At 28.2% G+C, this 16,907-nt stretch overlaps 4 protein-coding genes across 6 annotated transcripts in view; 1 reads left to right on the top strand and 3 right to left on the bottom strand.

Annotated features, from left to right (window-relative positions):
* LOC141532577 (midasin) overlaps positions 1–7,527 on the bottom strand; it is a 74,067-nt gene extending 66,540 nt beyond the window's left edge. The window contains 6 exon segments of the mRNA XM_074250986.1: positions 730–858; positions 1,030–1,248; positions 1,340–2,970; positions 2,973–6,895; positions 6,959–7,194; positions 7,330–7,527. Coding sequence (XP_074107087.1) covers positions 730–858; positions 1,030–1,248; positions 1,340–2,970; positions 2,973–6,895; positions 6,959–7,194; positions 7,330–7,425 — 6,234 coding nt within the window. The 5' untranslated portion in view covers positions 7,426–7,527.
* A 749-nt stretch (positions 7,528–8,276) lies between these two features.
* On the bottom strand, positions 8,277–9,434 carry LOC141532582 (proteasome assembly chaperone 4). 2 transcript variants are annotated; one of them, XM_074250996.1, is made up of 3 exons: positions 9,312–9,434; positions 8,821–8,977; positions 8,277–8,747 (listed from the first exon to the last, which is right to left on the bottom strand). In XM_074250996.1, the coding sequence occupies exon 3, from the start codon at positions 8,727–8,729 to the stop codon at positions 8,346–8,348; it is 384 nt and encodes a 127-aa protein (XP_074107097.1). In that variant the 5' UTR covers positions 8,730–8,747; positions 8,821–8,977; positions 9,312–9,434; the 3' UTR covers positions 8,277–8,345. The 2 variants fall into 2 exon arrangements, with proteins under 2 accessions (XP_074107097.1, XP_074107096.1); XM_074250995.1 differs by lacking the exon at positions 9,312–9,434 and having other exon boundaries at positions 8,825–8,980.
* Positions 9,429–11,707, top strand: Eef5 (eukaryotic translation elongation factor 5). Of its 2 annotated transcripts, none has more exons than XM_074250993.1 (4): positions 9,429–9,553; positions 10,453–10,748; positions 10,839–10,973; positions 11,164–11,707. In XM_074250993.1, the coding sequence occupies exons 2-4, from the start codon at positions 10,473–10,475 to the stop codon at positions 11,233–11,235; spliced, it is 483 nt and encodes a 160-aa protein (XP_074107094.1). In that variant the 5' UTR covers positions 9,429–9,553; positions 10,453–10,472; the 3' UTR covers positions 11,236–11,707. The 2 variants fall into 2 exon arrangements, with proteins under 2 accessions (XP_074107094.1, XP_074107093.1); XM_074250992.1 differs by having other exon boundaries at positions 9,541–9,644.
* Positions 11,708–14,034: 2,327 nt separating this feature from the next.
* Cpb (F-actin-capping protein subunit beta) lies at positions 14,035–15,972 on the bottom strand. The gene is made up of 4 exons (XM_074250990.1): positions 15,780–15,972; positions 15,189–15,400; positions 14,740–15,112; positions 14,035–14,667 (listed from the first exon to the last, which is right to left on the bottom strand). The coding sequence occupies exons 1-4, from the start codon at positions 15,780–15,782 to the stop codon at positions 14,434–14,436; spliced, it is 822 nt and encodes a 273-aa protein (XP_074107091.1). The 5' UTR covers positions 15,783–15,972; the 3' UTR covers positions 14,035–14,433.
* Between the last annotated feature and the right edge of the window lie 935 nt (positions 15,973–16,907).

The following is a 16,907-nucleotide window of genomic DNA, read 5'->3' as shown; positions in this document are numbered from 1 at the left end:
AATAAATATTTAAACAGAATAAAATAAAATAACCTGCGATTGAAAATTAATGCTACGTAATATGTGCCTAAATAATAAACAAAAAAAAAACTGTCTTCTGAATCTATAGAAGCAGGTAGAATAAAAAAAATCATTTACGTTATTGTATTATCAACATAATAATTACGAATATATATAAGATCTAACTAAGAAGAAGTATAAATATTAAGCAAACAAAAAATCAACTAAGAAAATAAGTAGTGTAAATATTCGTTAACGAAATATATATGTACACTGAAAGAGTATGTCAATAAAATATAAATATAATATGATTAAAAATTCTTTAGTGAAAATAACTTTACTTCCTCTATTGATTTACTTATAGCTTAAAATAATAATGAATGTTTATTTAGAATAAATTTAGTTTTCATCTAAATTTATAACTCACAAGTAAAATATAAGTTGAAAAAGATTTCTTGACAAATTATTTAGGGCTCAATAAATAAGTCAGGGAATTAGTACTTTATTCCAATAGCAATTATGTTCTAAGTTTGGTAGTTAATTTGATCAAGATAATTACTAGTGAATTAAGTTTTGATACCTAATTTTTAATAATTCATTTCAGATAAAATTTAAAGTCGTTATAACGACGTACTTTAAACTTGTTTCATAATGGTATTAATTTAAAATTTATCTATCACCTATTTAAAAAAAAAAAAAAAAAAAAAAAAAAACTATAGTTCAACTTACTTGTTCAAAGCCTCCGAGAATTTCTATTGTATCCATTGCTGAGTTGACGGCAATTGACCGCAATTTTTGTCCTGCAAGCTGAGCAAGTACACGAACAACACTACTTTTTCCTGTTCCAGATTCTCCAATCTATCAACAAATTCATTAATGTTATTTTATAATTAATATTTATTTATACTATTCATGATAAAAATTAAAAAAAATCAATTTTATATTTTTAAAATTAAATTATAGATCATAATTATTTTAACTAATAAAAAATAGTTAATAAATGAAATAAAAAAAAAAAAATTTACTTACAAGAATAGGCATCCAATTCATTTTAACACACAGAGCAAGACTTTTCAGCCCCGGAATTTGATTTCGAAGCACAAGTAAATTATGATCAACACAGTATGAATTTTCGCTCCGGGGTAAAATAATATTGTCAAAGTATAAATTTTCTTCATCAACATGTATGTAGGATTGTTTGTTTACGTAAGATTCCAATTGAAACACATTACGGAATAGTTCTCTCACCTAAAAATAATTTTTAAAAAAATCAAGAATGTTATTGGTATTATTTATGGAAATAACATACTGAAAAATGAAAAATTAAAAAGTCACTTACTTTTTCTTTATCATCTGCAGTACGCATGCGATCAACATAAATTAATTCAGTAGCCGTAATTTCAGCGTCTTTATAACTAGACATTTTCATTTCATAATATAATTCACACCATCGTGTAATATCTCGTAAATTCATTTCCCAAGGAGAGCCATGATATCCCCAAGAAACTCCAGCTTCTGTTGATATTACTGAATTGAATTCGATAATTTCATCAATTATTATCTTATCGACACATTTAAATTGGCTCTTGGCAATAATTTTCAAATCATCATCCGACAATGCATCAACAAACACCTGAGTAAATCTATTGAGGAAAGATTTAGGTAACCCCCGTCTCGCTCCACCCTGACTAAGAGGATTTTGGCAAGCGAATAATTTTGTTCCTGATTTAACCACAAATGAACGAGCGAGCTCCGGAATATAAACTTCACCACGATGATCAAGGCAAGCATTTAAACCTTCTAAAACTGATTGCGACGCTAAATTCAATTCATCGAGTAGTATCCAATCACCTGCTTTTAATGCTCGTAAGAAAGGACCATCTCTCCAGGCAAATTGTCCACCTTTTCCTCCTTCAACTGGTAAATCAGCACCAAATAAATCAGATATATCGGTTTGGTCACTTAAATTTATTCTCAGTAAATTATGTCCAGATGCTTTCGCGATAGCTGAAACAAGACTTGTTTTACCGACTCCGGGACTTCCTTCTAACAAAAGTGGTTTTTTTAATTGTAGTCCTCGTAAAATTTTCAATTTATTGGATTTAGTAGTGGGAGCATCAAATGTAAAACTTGTAACGGAATATTTTCCATTAGGTCCAGTAGGAATGTAAAACGGATCGATACCAAACATATCTTCCCGTTCATATATATTTTCCTCACAAATCGTATGATCGTAATTCTTCAATTGGTTAATAAATGGCTCTAAATATATAAAAATGTTCTTTTTAAATCCTTCTAATTTATCTTTACTCTCTGTACCAGTAACTCCGGAACCCAAACCATCGAGATAAGTTAGCCGAGCTCCTTCAATAAATGCTACTGAAGTTGTTAATTTTGAATTACTTGCATTGCGGCAAAACTTAATGAAGCTTACCCAAGTTAAAATATCTCTTACACTTACTACAAATCTTTTACCTATTCCAGAAGACTTGAAATAATTTATAAATGCTAATATAGCTGTAGCTATATCCTTATTTTCATTTTTTATGGTCGTAAGTTTTTCAGGTCGTAAGTTGTACTCAATAATATTACGGAGATCATTATCAGAAACACAACCTTCGCACCAAATTTCTGTAAATCGATTACGTAATGCAGGTGAAAGTTCTTTTTTACCGTAATCACCACCGGGGTTCATTGTACCAATAAAACAAAAATCTTCATGTGCTGTGATTCCACAATCAGCTTGATTTTTATCGATTGAATCGTTGTTTTTTTCTGCCAATAAAAGTGTACGTTCTGGTTCTAACAGTGAGTTCATTCTTTCAAGTACACTATCATCAGCGAGAGAAATTTCATCAGCTAAAAATAAATCACCATTTCGCATAGCAGATATTAACGGACCATCAACCCATTCAAATAATCTTTGATTATCTTCTGTGTGCTCTCTAACAGGTCTTAAGTTACCCAAAAATCTGATGACTCTGTATTCATGTGACAATTAACACTGTAAAGATTTTTAGCTCTTAGTACTGCAGCTAGTTGACAAACCGTTGTTTTTCCACCTCCAGTTTCACCAACTAACAAAATAGGTTCTTTAAACTGACAAGATTTAATTAGCAGAACAGCCATTCGTCTCATTTGATACGTCCAAACAATATGCTCAAATCCTGGCATGGGTGAACTATTAATATTCTCAAGTGTTTCGAGTATTGATCTTGTTTCAGGAGATGTTTTTTCATGAAGAGTAAATAAATTTTCAGGATCAACAACACATTTAAAGTGTTTTTTAAGCACTTCGATAATTTCTTTAGCCTCGTCGGGTTGACGAACTTTCGAAGCAAGTACAAGATAGCCTTCGTCAGCAAGTAGTTGTTGCCAATCATACTTTTCAGACTGATTAGTAACTGTTTTAGTTTTTTTGTCAATAACTTTATTAACTTCTTTAGCTTTGTACCTATCACCCCATCTAAATAAATCACGCAACGTAATAAATCCGTGTTTACCCATAAAAGCTGCTGAATTTTTTCGTCTCAATTGCAAATCTTTCATAACATTTATCATAATTTTACAATATTTTGTGGGTACATTGCATTTTTTCTCTAAAATAATCTCTAAATCAGCAGAAGGTATTTCGTCAAAATGAAGCTCAACAAAACGATTTCTGAATGCTCGTGATAAAACTTTACGACCACCATAAACGCCTGGTGGATTTTGCGTTGCAAATAGCATAAAATTATTATGCGCTTTAATAGATTCTTGGGTTTCGGGTATAAAAAGTTCTCGATTATCATCAAGAACACGATTCAATGCTTCTAAAACATCACTTGGCGCTAAATTTAACTCATCTAAAATAATCCAATATCCTTTACGCATTGCTTCAACTAAAACTCCTTCCTTAAATACAAGCTTTCCTGTTTCATCAGCTACATAATTTCCGACATACTCTTGAAGGTCCGTATGTTCGTGATTATTAATACGAACACATACGTGCCCTGATGCTTTAGCAAGATATTTTATTAGACTTGTTTTACCAACAGATGTATTACCTTGAATTAATACCGGCATTCTACTTATTGCCACAACCCGAGCAAGATCACGTAAATTTTGTTTAATAGATTCTGTAATAATGTAATCTTTCGGTTTTTTAGGGTTCAAAGTGCCTCGTGGTACCCAATAAGGTTCAAATTTAATGAAAACATCATTTTTCGTACTTGGATTTGGTATTGGAGTTTTTAATGTTTCTTTCCACGATTTAGTATGTATCATATTTTTAATCGATTGCTCTACAAGTTTATAAGAAACGCTATCTAGTTGAGTTAAAAAACTAAGACAAAATGATTCGTAAAGTGATCGTAAAGCACAACCAGACTTAAATGAAACGGTTACACTCAGTGCTCGACACAATGTACGTAAACTGTAATGTGGTATATGACCAGTACCGTCATATAATTTATTCATAGCGTCTTTACGAACTTGTAGATAAAATTTAACAATATTATTCAAAATAGTTGGTTCTAAATTTAATCCATCGAGGTATGATATAACCAGTGCCTGTAAATCTGATTTCTCTGTTAACTCGTCAACATAAAATTCAGTAAATCTATTTCTTAAGCCGATTGGAAGTTCTTTTTTTCCGACATCGGTAGCAGGATTCATGCAAGCAAAAATTTTAAAATCTTGATGCCTTTTAATAGATTCCTTATCACCACGTTCAAATAACGAGAGTGATCCAGTTGATCCTTCTAATAATCCAGATAAGCACTCAAGTGTTTCTGATGATGCTAAATTTATTTCGTCAAGAAGGACCCAGTAGCCTTCTTGTAAAGCTTTAATTAAACTACCTTCTATAAAAGCAAATGCTAAAGATAGTTCCGTTTTGAGTTGTGATTTTAATTTGTCCAATTTCATGTTTATTTTTTCCCACTGAACTAATTTTTTTTTATTAGTTTCTAACCGTTTTTGTTCATCACCATCGTCACTTTTTCTTTTTGTTCCAGTTTTTATTTTATCTATGTCCCCGCGAAGCCTTTTTAAAGCTGCATTTGCACTGTGACTCATCAGAGTGATTAATGTCTTCCAGTTTCCTTCTGTATAAGCAGTACCCAAGTGATTGAGAAATTTTTGATTAGGTATAACTGCAAAATACGCACGAAAAAGTACTTCAAATTCTTCTCTGATTGGTTTAATTAAATGTTTTAGATCTATTGGTTTGTATCCTCCCAATAAGTCTGCACTTTCACTTTGTTGGTTCATGTTTATCACAATAAGTTTATGACCTGCCTTCTTCGCTAAATACTGAATAGAGCTAGTTTTTCCTGTACCTGTTTCACCAACCAATAAAACAGGTTCATTTTGCATTATACAACAGGCAACACGTTCTAATAAAACTGCAGATGGTCTTGATTTAGTAGTGAAATTATCTTTTGTTTTATCATTCTGCACAGATCTGTTTGTATTACGATTAATCACAGCTCGTCCAACCGTAAAAACTTTATCATCATTAGATACTTCGATCGTGCGAGTGTTCATCATACTCTCAGTTTCAGTTTTTACAATTCCCAAAATATGTCCAACGGCAATAGCAAGATCTAGTCTTTTTTTGGTGTCTGGTACAGAACAACAAAAAATATCTACAGCGTCTAAAAGAAGTTTACGAGCGGTGTATTCTTGTGAAACATTGAAATTAACAATCGATCGAGTACACCACTTAATTAAATCCCTTGTAGAAATTAATCTTCCAGCTGTTGATAATTTTTCTTCTGTTTCATCTTCATCCCCGTGATCTCCCATTGAAAATAGTAAAAATACATCTATTATTTTAGTTGCTGTTGTTGTTAAAACTGGAAAAAGAGTTTTAACAACGATAATTAATTCATCTTTAGTCAAAGGATCCATGTGAACACAAAGCCAATGTTTTCCAAGTAAATTAGTAGCATTTGCAGATTGTCGAAATAGTCCAGATGCCGAAGAAATTAACCGTTGGGTTACAAATAATTGAAACCCACTCTTGGTATGAATTGTGTCACGGTATCCTGGTACCGACAAAGTACCAGTTTCCATTAAATTACTTAAAACACTAATAACATCAAGAGCCGCACTATCAATGTCTTCCAGAAGCAACCATTTCCCACTAACAACAGCTTGAGTAAGAACACCAGGTTGCCAAACAAATTCTCCTGGAATATCTGTACACCTATAAGTTCCTAATAGCATTTTTGAATCAGTTTGTTCTCCTAATTGAACTTTTATAAAATCAGACAGTCCACGTCCTGTTACTTTAGCTAAATATTCAACTAATGCTGTTTTCCCGCAGCCAACTGGTCCTTGAAGACAAACACATTTTCTTGAGGCAACTGCCAGAGCAAGGCTTTGCAAGTTAGATTCCATTGATGAAACTGGAACTAAGGAAGACTGTACACGATTAGCTTTATCAAATACTGGAAGCAGAACTCCAGCGATGGAAACAAGAGAGTCAGAGTCTGCGACAGTTTTTTCTAATTCTTGTAAATTACTGTCATCAGTTGTAAGTAAAAAATTATTATCATGAGTATTGTGATTAATTAAAAATTGATGAAAATTAGGAATTAATATCTTAGCACATGCCATTTTTGTGGATTCTGACATGTTTAATACGATTCCGATGGATTTTAAAGCAATCCATTTTAATTGATCATTATCTTGAGATAAAAAATTATAAAATACAGACCAATTCCACTTGTGCTTAAAATGATTTGAAGCAACACATAAAATATTATAAGTCGCAACGACTATATCATAATCAGATACATCTTGAACTTTAAATGATACGTGATGGCTTTTAAATTTTTTAGCCGGAGTTGATTCAACAGCAGTTGCAAAAGGCGCTGGATAAACTTCAAAATATCGTAAAGTAAATCTGAAAAATTAATTTAAAAAGTTAATATAATTTATTGTAATACAATTCATGATAAATAATTACCCCAAGACATCTGGGTTGATAGATATTAATTTTCCAAGAATAACACAATTCAAGCGATGCAACTGTGGATTTAACTCTGCGTTTAGTTCATTGCATTCTATAGGAATAGCATGTGACAATAGAAGAATTAAATACTGAGGAAAAAACTCTGCTACATGTTGAACATGATTTTTATCCATTAAAACGTGACATGATAATTTTACTATTACTTCCTTGCAATCATTTTCGTTTAAATCCTATAAACAATTAAGCAGAAATATAACAATACTATTATAACTGTTAAAAATAAAGCATCTTATAAACAAAGTATTGTTTTATTTAAATAAAAATTTAAACTATGCTTATTATAATATTAAATAATAAAATCTTACGTCTTCGTTTATATACTTGGAAAATAATTCTTTTAAATTATGAATCGAAGAATTTTTAGAGTAAAACTCTTTGAGATTCTTTAATAAACCTTTCATTATTATGTTAATGAGTTGTCATCCGTTTTAATAACAAATAACTAGACCGGTACTCCAAAAGTTAATACTTAGGTTATAACAATCAAAAAAGCACGTGCTACTCTTAACAGGTTAACGTTTTAAAGTGCAATTACTTACAGACATGTTATGATGGTTGTGATTCTGCGCAAGAGAAAGGCGACCCATCTAAAGGTGAATTTTTACAGTAAGTGTCAAAACAAATTGTGTGAATTCTATTGGTAGATGGCTGGTGTGCATGATTTATTATCAACTAATCACAAACTCTTTGGGTGACCAATGATGTACACTTACGAAATGACAATGCTATTGGTTCAAAGAACTGAAGAACAATTTTTAAAATTATCCACAACACAAGAAAATTCTAAAAAATTTCTTTTTTAAAAAATATCGATGATATTAAAGTTAGCTGTAACTATTATAATTGTTTTATTTTTTTTATTCAATAAATTTGCTCCGAAAAATTAATTCTGAAAAATTGCATTTTTTATTTTTTTAATTTTCTAAATGTCAATTTTTTGTTCTTATTTTTTTTTTCCATCATTTATTTGTTAAAAAAATTTTTTAAATTAATTATTATCTGCTAAATTTGATTTTCATAAAATATTGTTGTAATTCTGAAAAGCTAAAAAAATTTTTCTAATGCTATGCAAAATTTTTAAATAATTTTTATTTACGTATAATAAAATGAAAATTAAAGTAGCCAACATCTAAAAATTTTTAGAATTTTTTTTTTATTGAAAAATTATTTAAAAAAAAAAAAATAAAAGAAAAAATTTTACATTATATGATAAATCGTGTTGAATTAAGTTCTATAAAAAATGCATATTAAGTCGTATAAAAATTTTTATTATTAATTAATTAAATTAAAATAAAATTAATTTATAATAATTATTTAAAGACTATCCTAAAATTTCTGGATGTCTTTTGAATTCTTCACTAATACTTTTTTCAATTCCTAAAGAAGTAAAGTTATCTGCTGTGACATTAAAACTAACATAGACAGGCATTCCACATTTTTTTGTAAGTCGTTTAGCAATATTTGAAGAAGATGAATCGTCAGTGGAACCCACTAATTTAGTAGCTACTGGTAGAGGATCATAAGCTGACATAAATGCATACGACAAATCATTCATTTTTTCGTCATTAACGTATCCAATCCATAAATACAAACTTGTTGGCAATCTTATTGTATGACAAGCAAATTTAGCCTCACCAACTTTTATATCAAAGTCATAAAATTTAAATGATGAAGGCAACAATTCATTACTGTTCTTTACATCCATTTCTGTTATGTTTATTACCTGTAATAAAAAATCAATATTATTAATTGGATGTACGTATTTTTATATTTTAAGTAAAATTTATAATCCTTACTGACAGCAAGTGGATATTAATGGTAAAATAATGAGTGTAACTACAGCATTAATTGTTTTAATAACTACTATAATAAATTTGATATCACCGTTTTTAATAGCGGGTTCATCACACGTGTGTTTTAGCAAATCATCATCAACAAAACCAGCCCATCATACTGAAATAAAAGTTTTCTTCATTAACGTCGATTGGTACTTGACACCTCATTGAATTACATATTTTTTTATAATACTGAAGTTAGCCGTCAGCTGTTGATTTTAAAATTTTTTTTAACAAATCAATTACAATAAAAAAATGCTTTCAAAAATTTTCACTTGCAATTTTTATTAATTTTCACATGTGGAATTTTTTCATTAAATTTTTTTATAATAATTTAGTTGTTATAAAATTCTAAAAAAATTTTTAATGTCTGTCAACTTCGGTGTCATATTTTTTTTCAATTATAAGAATTAAATAATAACTTTTAGTAAAAATATTTAAACTATACTCACATCCAATAAGTAACAAAATACACGGATACATTATATATTTATTTTTTTTTTATTTATTTTAATTTAGAATTTCATCAACAAAAGTATTGGAAAATAAACATTTCAAATATTCGTGTCGCGGAAGTTCATAAGGAAATGTAGAGAGAAATTCCGTGATTTTAGTTTCGAGAACCCCTCTATCTATAACCGGGCTACGCAAGCGCCGCGAGATCTTCTGGTTAGAGTATCCATTTTGATCACATGTAAGTATCCCGAGCTGTTGCTGATTTTAGTGTTAATTAATTGTGTTAATAGCTTCATAAAGCCGGAATTTTTTAATTATTACTAAGTGAAGTAATTAGATAATTTTTATAATTTACAAAAGTGTTTAGCTAATAATTTACATACTATATTAATAACTATAAATTTTGATGACAACGAACTCGCTGGCAATGTGGCTGTACGCTCTTTCGCGCCATCTTCACTTATAATTTTCTTTAAATAATACAATTTAACAATTAAAATCAATGTTAAAAACATCATTAATTGATTGGCGAAATTATTAAAAATATTTGCTGTATAATTTGTCAATAATTGGAGTCTTGGCAGGTCTTGGATGCCGTACTCATCTTCTAGTTGTTGGTTAATTCCAATTGCCTCCGTGTCTCTTGGAATCGTGCTCACAATTTATACAACTATTTTATTTTCTTTTTTCATTTTTTAATTCCTTTAACCTTCGTTATTGCTAACGGTAACTGCAAAGCTTCGTTGACTATAAATGTAATTCTTAGAGTTTAAAATTTATTCGTTTTAACTAAGTTTTATTATCGGCGTTTTATCGACAATATGCCACATGGTTCGCTAACATTTTTTTTTTTAACACAAAGCATAGGCGCTTAGATTTCACTTATCGAAATACTCTTAACAGTTTATTTATTTACTCAAGATTTACTACATTGCCTACGAGTATTTTTTTCTCTCCATTTACTATTGACATTTGAATAAAGATATTTGGAGACTGCATGAGTCATGTTTAAGCTTTTAAATATTAATATTTTTTTTTCCTTTGTCATTGTTTTACTTTTTTATTTATATATTTTTGGTTTTATGTAAACAATTTTATTTAGCCAACTTACTAATAAATAAATTAATTTATTTTTAGAACTCACGACATAACTTAAAATGGGAGATATCGAGGATACTCACTTCGAGACTGGAGACTCCGGTGCTTCAGTAACTTTCCCGATGCAATGTTCAGCATTGCGTAAAAACGGGTTTGTTATGTTAAAGGCTCGTCCTTGTAAAATTGTAGAAATGTCTACTTCCAAGACTGGTAAACACGGTCACGCCAAGGTCCACCTTGTTGGGATTGACATATTCTCCGGAAAGAAGTACGAAGATATCTGTCCCTCAACACATAACATGGATGTTCCATTTGTCAAGCGAGAGGATTATCAGGTAATTAAAGGATACGATGATTTCCGAAAATACTTTTTTACTTATTTACAAATTGAATTTTAACAACTTTTTTTTTTATTTTTTGATCAGCTAACAGACATCTCAGACGATGGGTATTTGACTTTAATGGCTGATAACGGTGATCTTCGTGAAGATCTCAAGATTCCTGACGGTGACTTGGGAACTCAATTGCGTAGTGACTTCGATGCAGGAAAAGAATTACTAGTATGTATACTATTTTTTATTATCGATCTACTTTCATAGTATAGAAAGTGACGATATATTTTAAGATGTGATTTTCATAAACTTTAAATTCAATAATATTCAATAAAAAAATTAGTTATTTTACTCCAAAAGACATTTCAATCACAACGGTAGAAAATGAAATTAAATTTTTTAATTTTAATTTTTTCAGTGCACCGTATTGAAAGCTTGTAACGAAGAAGTGGTAATTGCGGTCAAAACCAACACTGCTCTCGACAAATAATTGTGTTCAGTTCCACCAGCAAACAACTTTACCACCCATTTAGCTAATCGTCATCTAAATAATTATTGGTAATAAAAAACCAATACATTATCAACCATCAGTATCTCAAACTGGAAGGAAGAATCAATAATTATAATATTAATATTAATATTAATAATAATAATAATAATAATAATAATAAACAATTTTCTATCTAAATAACACCTTGATAATTACTTACCAAGAGATCAAATGCTAATTGGGTACTATTTATTATCGAAGAAAAATATAACATACTAAGAGTTTTCAATGTATAAAAAACATCTAATTATATCAACGTAAGATTGTTTACGATTGATACAAGGGGAGAAAGACATATTACGAAATACACACATACACACATGTTGTTTGTTATATAAAAAGATAAGACGATAAGCTTTTCATTCGAGGGTTGATTAAAAAGTATGTAATAAAATTTGGAAAAGCCTTCACACTTCCTTCATTTTTTTTTACTCTTTTAAACATTTACTCATTTATTGAAACACAAATAATAATATTTTATAAATAATTACATGATCACAGTAATCATTTTTTATAGTTTAAGGTAACATGTTTATTAAAGTGCATGAGTCACTTATGCCAAGCGAAATCGAATAATTATAACTAGAAAAATAATTAAAAAATAGACTGCTGTCAGGAACAATTTTTCATGCAAAAAATAAGCAATCACAAAAAATTTAATTTATTTTAAGTTGGCTTAAATACGGGATTAATTGTCAATGATATAATAAATAAATAGAAAAAAAAATCATACGAAGCTTTTTTGACTTCCAGTCATCGAGCCAGTAATATTAAAACTTTAAAAAAGACGCGATGAATAGAATTAATTTTTTTATATTCTGCACAGAAAAGTTAATTTGTCTTGAGCTTTTGTATTAATATATTATAATTTAATTAACGTTCAAACCGCTGAGTTGTAGAGAAAAAAAATTAATTTTTTATTAATTTACAATCGGGTCTTTGTATCCTTGGCCTATTGGACCCAAGTTAGAGAAAATTTTGAATAGTCCGTTCTGTGACAGAATTGTGAAAAGTATGCAAGTTATAAGAATATTTTTACATATAAATTTTTCGTAATTAATGATAAATGGATTATACCTAGAATTTATGGTCTACTTTGATACATGGAAAAGTTTTTTCTCCACAGCTTATAAATAATATGAAAAGTAAAAAAAAGAATTAAATAGATTAGTGATAGTGGAGTAAGCACATAATACTTACAGTTACCTAAGTCCAATTAGATAGTTTACAAATTAATAAAATATATAAATCTAGTTGACTTTTTCTTAGCACAATTTATTGAAAAATCAATTGAGTTGAAATAGATAAATTAGACATTTAAATTGATTCGTTTCTTTTTGTCGTGTCATTGACGAATTAATATTGGTTGCTTCTCTTCTTTTATAATTTTTATTTGTATAAAAAATTGTTCCAAGCGATACAAGATAAAATATTTGAGACAAAATACATAATTACAATGTTAGTAACAATAGCAAATTAATAACGTCAATTCTGATTTATAAAAACGTGAATATAAACGAAATTTTACTAAAAAATTCAAAGAATATATAAATATTTCTTTATATTTTCCTTCAAAATTTTGAAACATATTGTATTTTAATAAGAATTATTATTATTATTATTATTATTATTATTATTCGATTAATAAATACAAGAAAACAAAAACCTTATAATAACGTAATAGTAAAAAAAAAAAAAAAAAAAAAAAAAACGACCATCTGTATTAAACGTGTGCTATATTGGACCAGGTACATAATAATTTAAATGTGCTTTGTTATTGATGAAGTGAAAAATATTACGGAGTGCAACTTGTATGAAAGTTAGTGCGACGTTAAAAAAAAATTGATACGATAAAAAAGACGTTAAAACTGACAATTCTACTTGAAATCATTGACCTAATAAGTTTTTTTTTCTCTATAAACTTATTATTGTTTAAATTTTAAGTTACTTCAAAGCACATTTGTGTGGTAAAAACGCATTTAAATGTTCAGAAACATTTAACAAAATAATAATACGAATATAGATTGAACAATTAATATAATATTTTTTATGCTCAAATGTATGCGAGAATCTTTAAACATGACTGTCTGATAATTAATAATAATTACTATTAAATCAAGCTGTTCCTTTAATGAGACAAGACATGAGATAAACGTGGTAGCTAATTAATTTTTTTTTTTTATAGTTGACGAAAGTTTGATACTAAAAAAATATAAATAGCACGAATTTAAATTATAAAACTTTAAAAAATGTAATCATATATTCATATGATAATTGTTAATTTGAAAAGTCTAAAAATACATTTTAATCGAGATGGTATTTTCAATTGAACAATATTACTAATTTTTTTTTTTTTTTTAATGAACTGTTTGCATAATGAAATAAATTGCCTAACAGGAAATAATTGGAATACCCCTGTGTATTATAATTATAATTTGTTTGAATGAATAAAATATGAAATTAATACAGGCTATGAGTAATAAAAATAGTTTAAGAATTTTTATTAGTTCAGCATTATATTTGTCGATAGTAAATAATTATACAAAAAAGTAAAAGCTTAAAAATATTAATAATACAAAAGAATGTCATCAAAGAAAAGACAACAAGGCACGAAGGCATTCTTAATTAAATCCTTCAGAGGATCATAAAAACAAACTCTTAATGGTTTTGATATATATAAGAAACAAAAATAAATTTTTTGGCTGTTTATAAAAATTAAAAAAAAAAAAAGATGCTGTGTAGGACTTTATAACAAAATGAATTTTATTTATACAAATACATTGTGTTTGCTTTGCAACGTAACATACTGAATACCACTGGGGACCGAGTAGTTACGGTTATATTTCTAAACAAACAATAACATAAGTGTCCTCTTTAGTAGCCCCATAATAAATTCCCTGCATTCATTAAATCTAGATAATAACAAAGTAGTGTAACTGAATGGGTATCAATCGTTCGAGTCCACATATTTAAATTGTAGATATTTATCTTTTGACTGTTAATGTTATTTTTTTCCCTTCATTATTTAATCTTACTCTTATCCTTAATCCATTTTTTCCATTTCATTTATTATTTTAATATTAATTTTTTTTTGTTCTAATCACAATGGTAATCGAAGCTCTCATGATTCTCACATAATCAATTGTTAGCATTTCGCCTTTGTAATGCTGCTGCTAGGTCTTGTCTCAAGGCAGCTTGCTGTCTTTGATCGGCCAACGATTGCACTGACCTCAGGCCATTAACGATATCCTTCGTTTTACCAAAATATATTTCGTTCAAAGTATTACGAATTTTATTCTCCATATCTTCTACCATACGACCAATATTAGCGATATGTGGTGAAGTTTCACTGATTGGTTGGTCTTGTTCAACCTAAATATTAAGCATTGTATTAATTGAAAATAGATTTAAATGTTATATTCTAAAAAAAAAATTATTGATTACCTGTCTTGTGAGACTTCCACCTAAATTCATAGTACCAGAGCCATGTTTATTCGTTTGTAACCACAACATAGCTGTTGAAGTAAGTTTATAATGTGCATTTCTACCAGTTGATTTTTCCTGGACTTCAACAACGTGAATTGAGTCCCAACAACCTTTTATCTTTTTTGATCCATCGCCTGCTTTTTTGATTAAAATAACACCAGCAAATCCATGGTCTAAGTCCCAAAGATAAACTGATGATACACCACCTTCGAAATACAATTCTCTGTACTGATCAAACGCATGATTGGCGTCAATTTCCAATTTTCTCAATCTTTCCGAAGGCATGGAGCCATCTTCCAATGGAGGATCGTATGTATTACTCCATGGAGACCTAGACAATTATGGTAATTATAAATTATTTTTGTTTAATAATTTATATAAAATTCATTTACATAACAAGTGTTTACCTGTATGAGTCTCCGTCTCTATTATAGTCACATAATAAATAATCTCTACCAGATTCTTTATCTTTCGCTATTTTAAGTGGTTGATCCACAGATGACAAAAGATCTTCACATAAAGAAGGTACAAGATCAATGAGGTCACTGAGATTTTTCTCAATTTGCTGAGGTGGCAACCGTCTCATTAAATCTAGGGCACAATCCATTTGTTGTTCACTCTGGAAATCATTCATTTTTTAAAAAAATATTATTTTGATTTTTAAATTAAAAATAAACACAATCCGTTGAATGTCATAACATGTCAATCGGATTAAGTTTCACTGCTGATAAGATCTTATTCAAATGCTGTACAAAAATGTAGAACACGATTCACCATCTTGACACTTAAATTGTTATGGGTTAGGTATCAAATTTCAATGTTTTTCAGATAAAAAAAATTGTACAAAACTTCATTTAAAATATGATTATTCAAATTAATAAATATATTACCACAATAAATAACAAGAACTATCGTTTAAACAACTAAATATCTATAAATTATTAAAGTATAATTTTATAAATAATAATAATAATAAATTTAAAAATAAAATGACTCACCATGATATCAATATTACTAAAATGCTATTATATTTTAAAAGACAATTGCGTAAAATCAAATATGATATTTTAAAACCAAACAAATTTTATTTATCACTAAATTTTGTTTAATTGTTGACTGTTTCACTTGCATTCGAAAAAAAAAAAACGATTACTTAAAGGGTGTGTCGAAGTGAACAGTGATTGGTAAGCACTAAGCGTTCCTACGTCTATACCTATCATATCCATATTTACTCGTGTTTTTCTGCTTTTTTTTTTTTCAAACCCTTGCAATTATTATTTTTATCAAATCAGTATGTGCAAAAATTAGTTTATCAATCTATTAATAATCTTTTATTATACTTTTAATATATTTTAATTAATTTTTAATTTCTTTCACTAAAATGACAGATATTAAAAATCCCGCTATCGATCCAGATGGCGACACTTTTGCAAGAAAAACCAATAAAAAATGTTTATCACTGATTTCAGTTAATCATTAAATTTTCAGAAAATAAAAGTTAATTGTTGAAAAATATAAAAAAAAACTATTTTTGTTATTAATTAATTTTGCGAAAACATGGTACTAACAGGAGCATACCATTATTGACAATTTATTTATTTTAAAACATCTGAAATGAAATATTAGTTGTAAGACAAGTAAAAATCCAAAGATTAGATACAGATGAAAAAGATTAAGTAAGATCTAATTTTTTTTTAAACGTCAAGAGAGTTTATCAGTTTTCTCTTTATTAATTAAAATAGCAAAATGTAAAATTGTCTTATAATGTAGCGTATGGTTTAAAAGGTTTTATATGATCAATTTTATTAAATATTTAATAAAGTAAATTTAATCAATATATACTGATATACTTTAAAAAAATTGATATGACATTAAAGTCAGCTGTCACTTAACAATTTTTTAATTTTTTTTAACAAATAAATTTGCTCCAAAAAATTGTTTTTAAAAAATTGCATTTGTAGTTTTTTAAAATTTCTAAATGTCAATTTTCTTTATAATTTTTTTTTTTTTTGCCATAATTTATTTGTTACAAAAATTCTTAAAATTATCAACTTTCTGCTAAGTTAATTTTCATAAAATTGATTAAAAAATCTAAATGTAGAAATTGTACAACACTGTATATGTAA

This window comes from Cotesia typhae, unplaced genomic scaffold (assembly GCF_013202065.1).
Source record: "Cotesia typhae breed Kobodo isofemale line unplaced genomic scaffold, CoteBio_Ctyphae contig_65, whole genome shotgun sequence".
Taxonomy (NCBI): Eukaryota; Metazoa; Arthropoda; class Insecta; order Hymenoptera; family Braconidae; genus Cotesia; species Cotesia typhae.
Note: the sequence above shows the minus strand (reverse complement) of the source record. Positions and strands in the feature narration are given on the sequence as shown.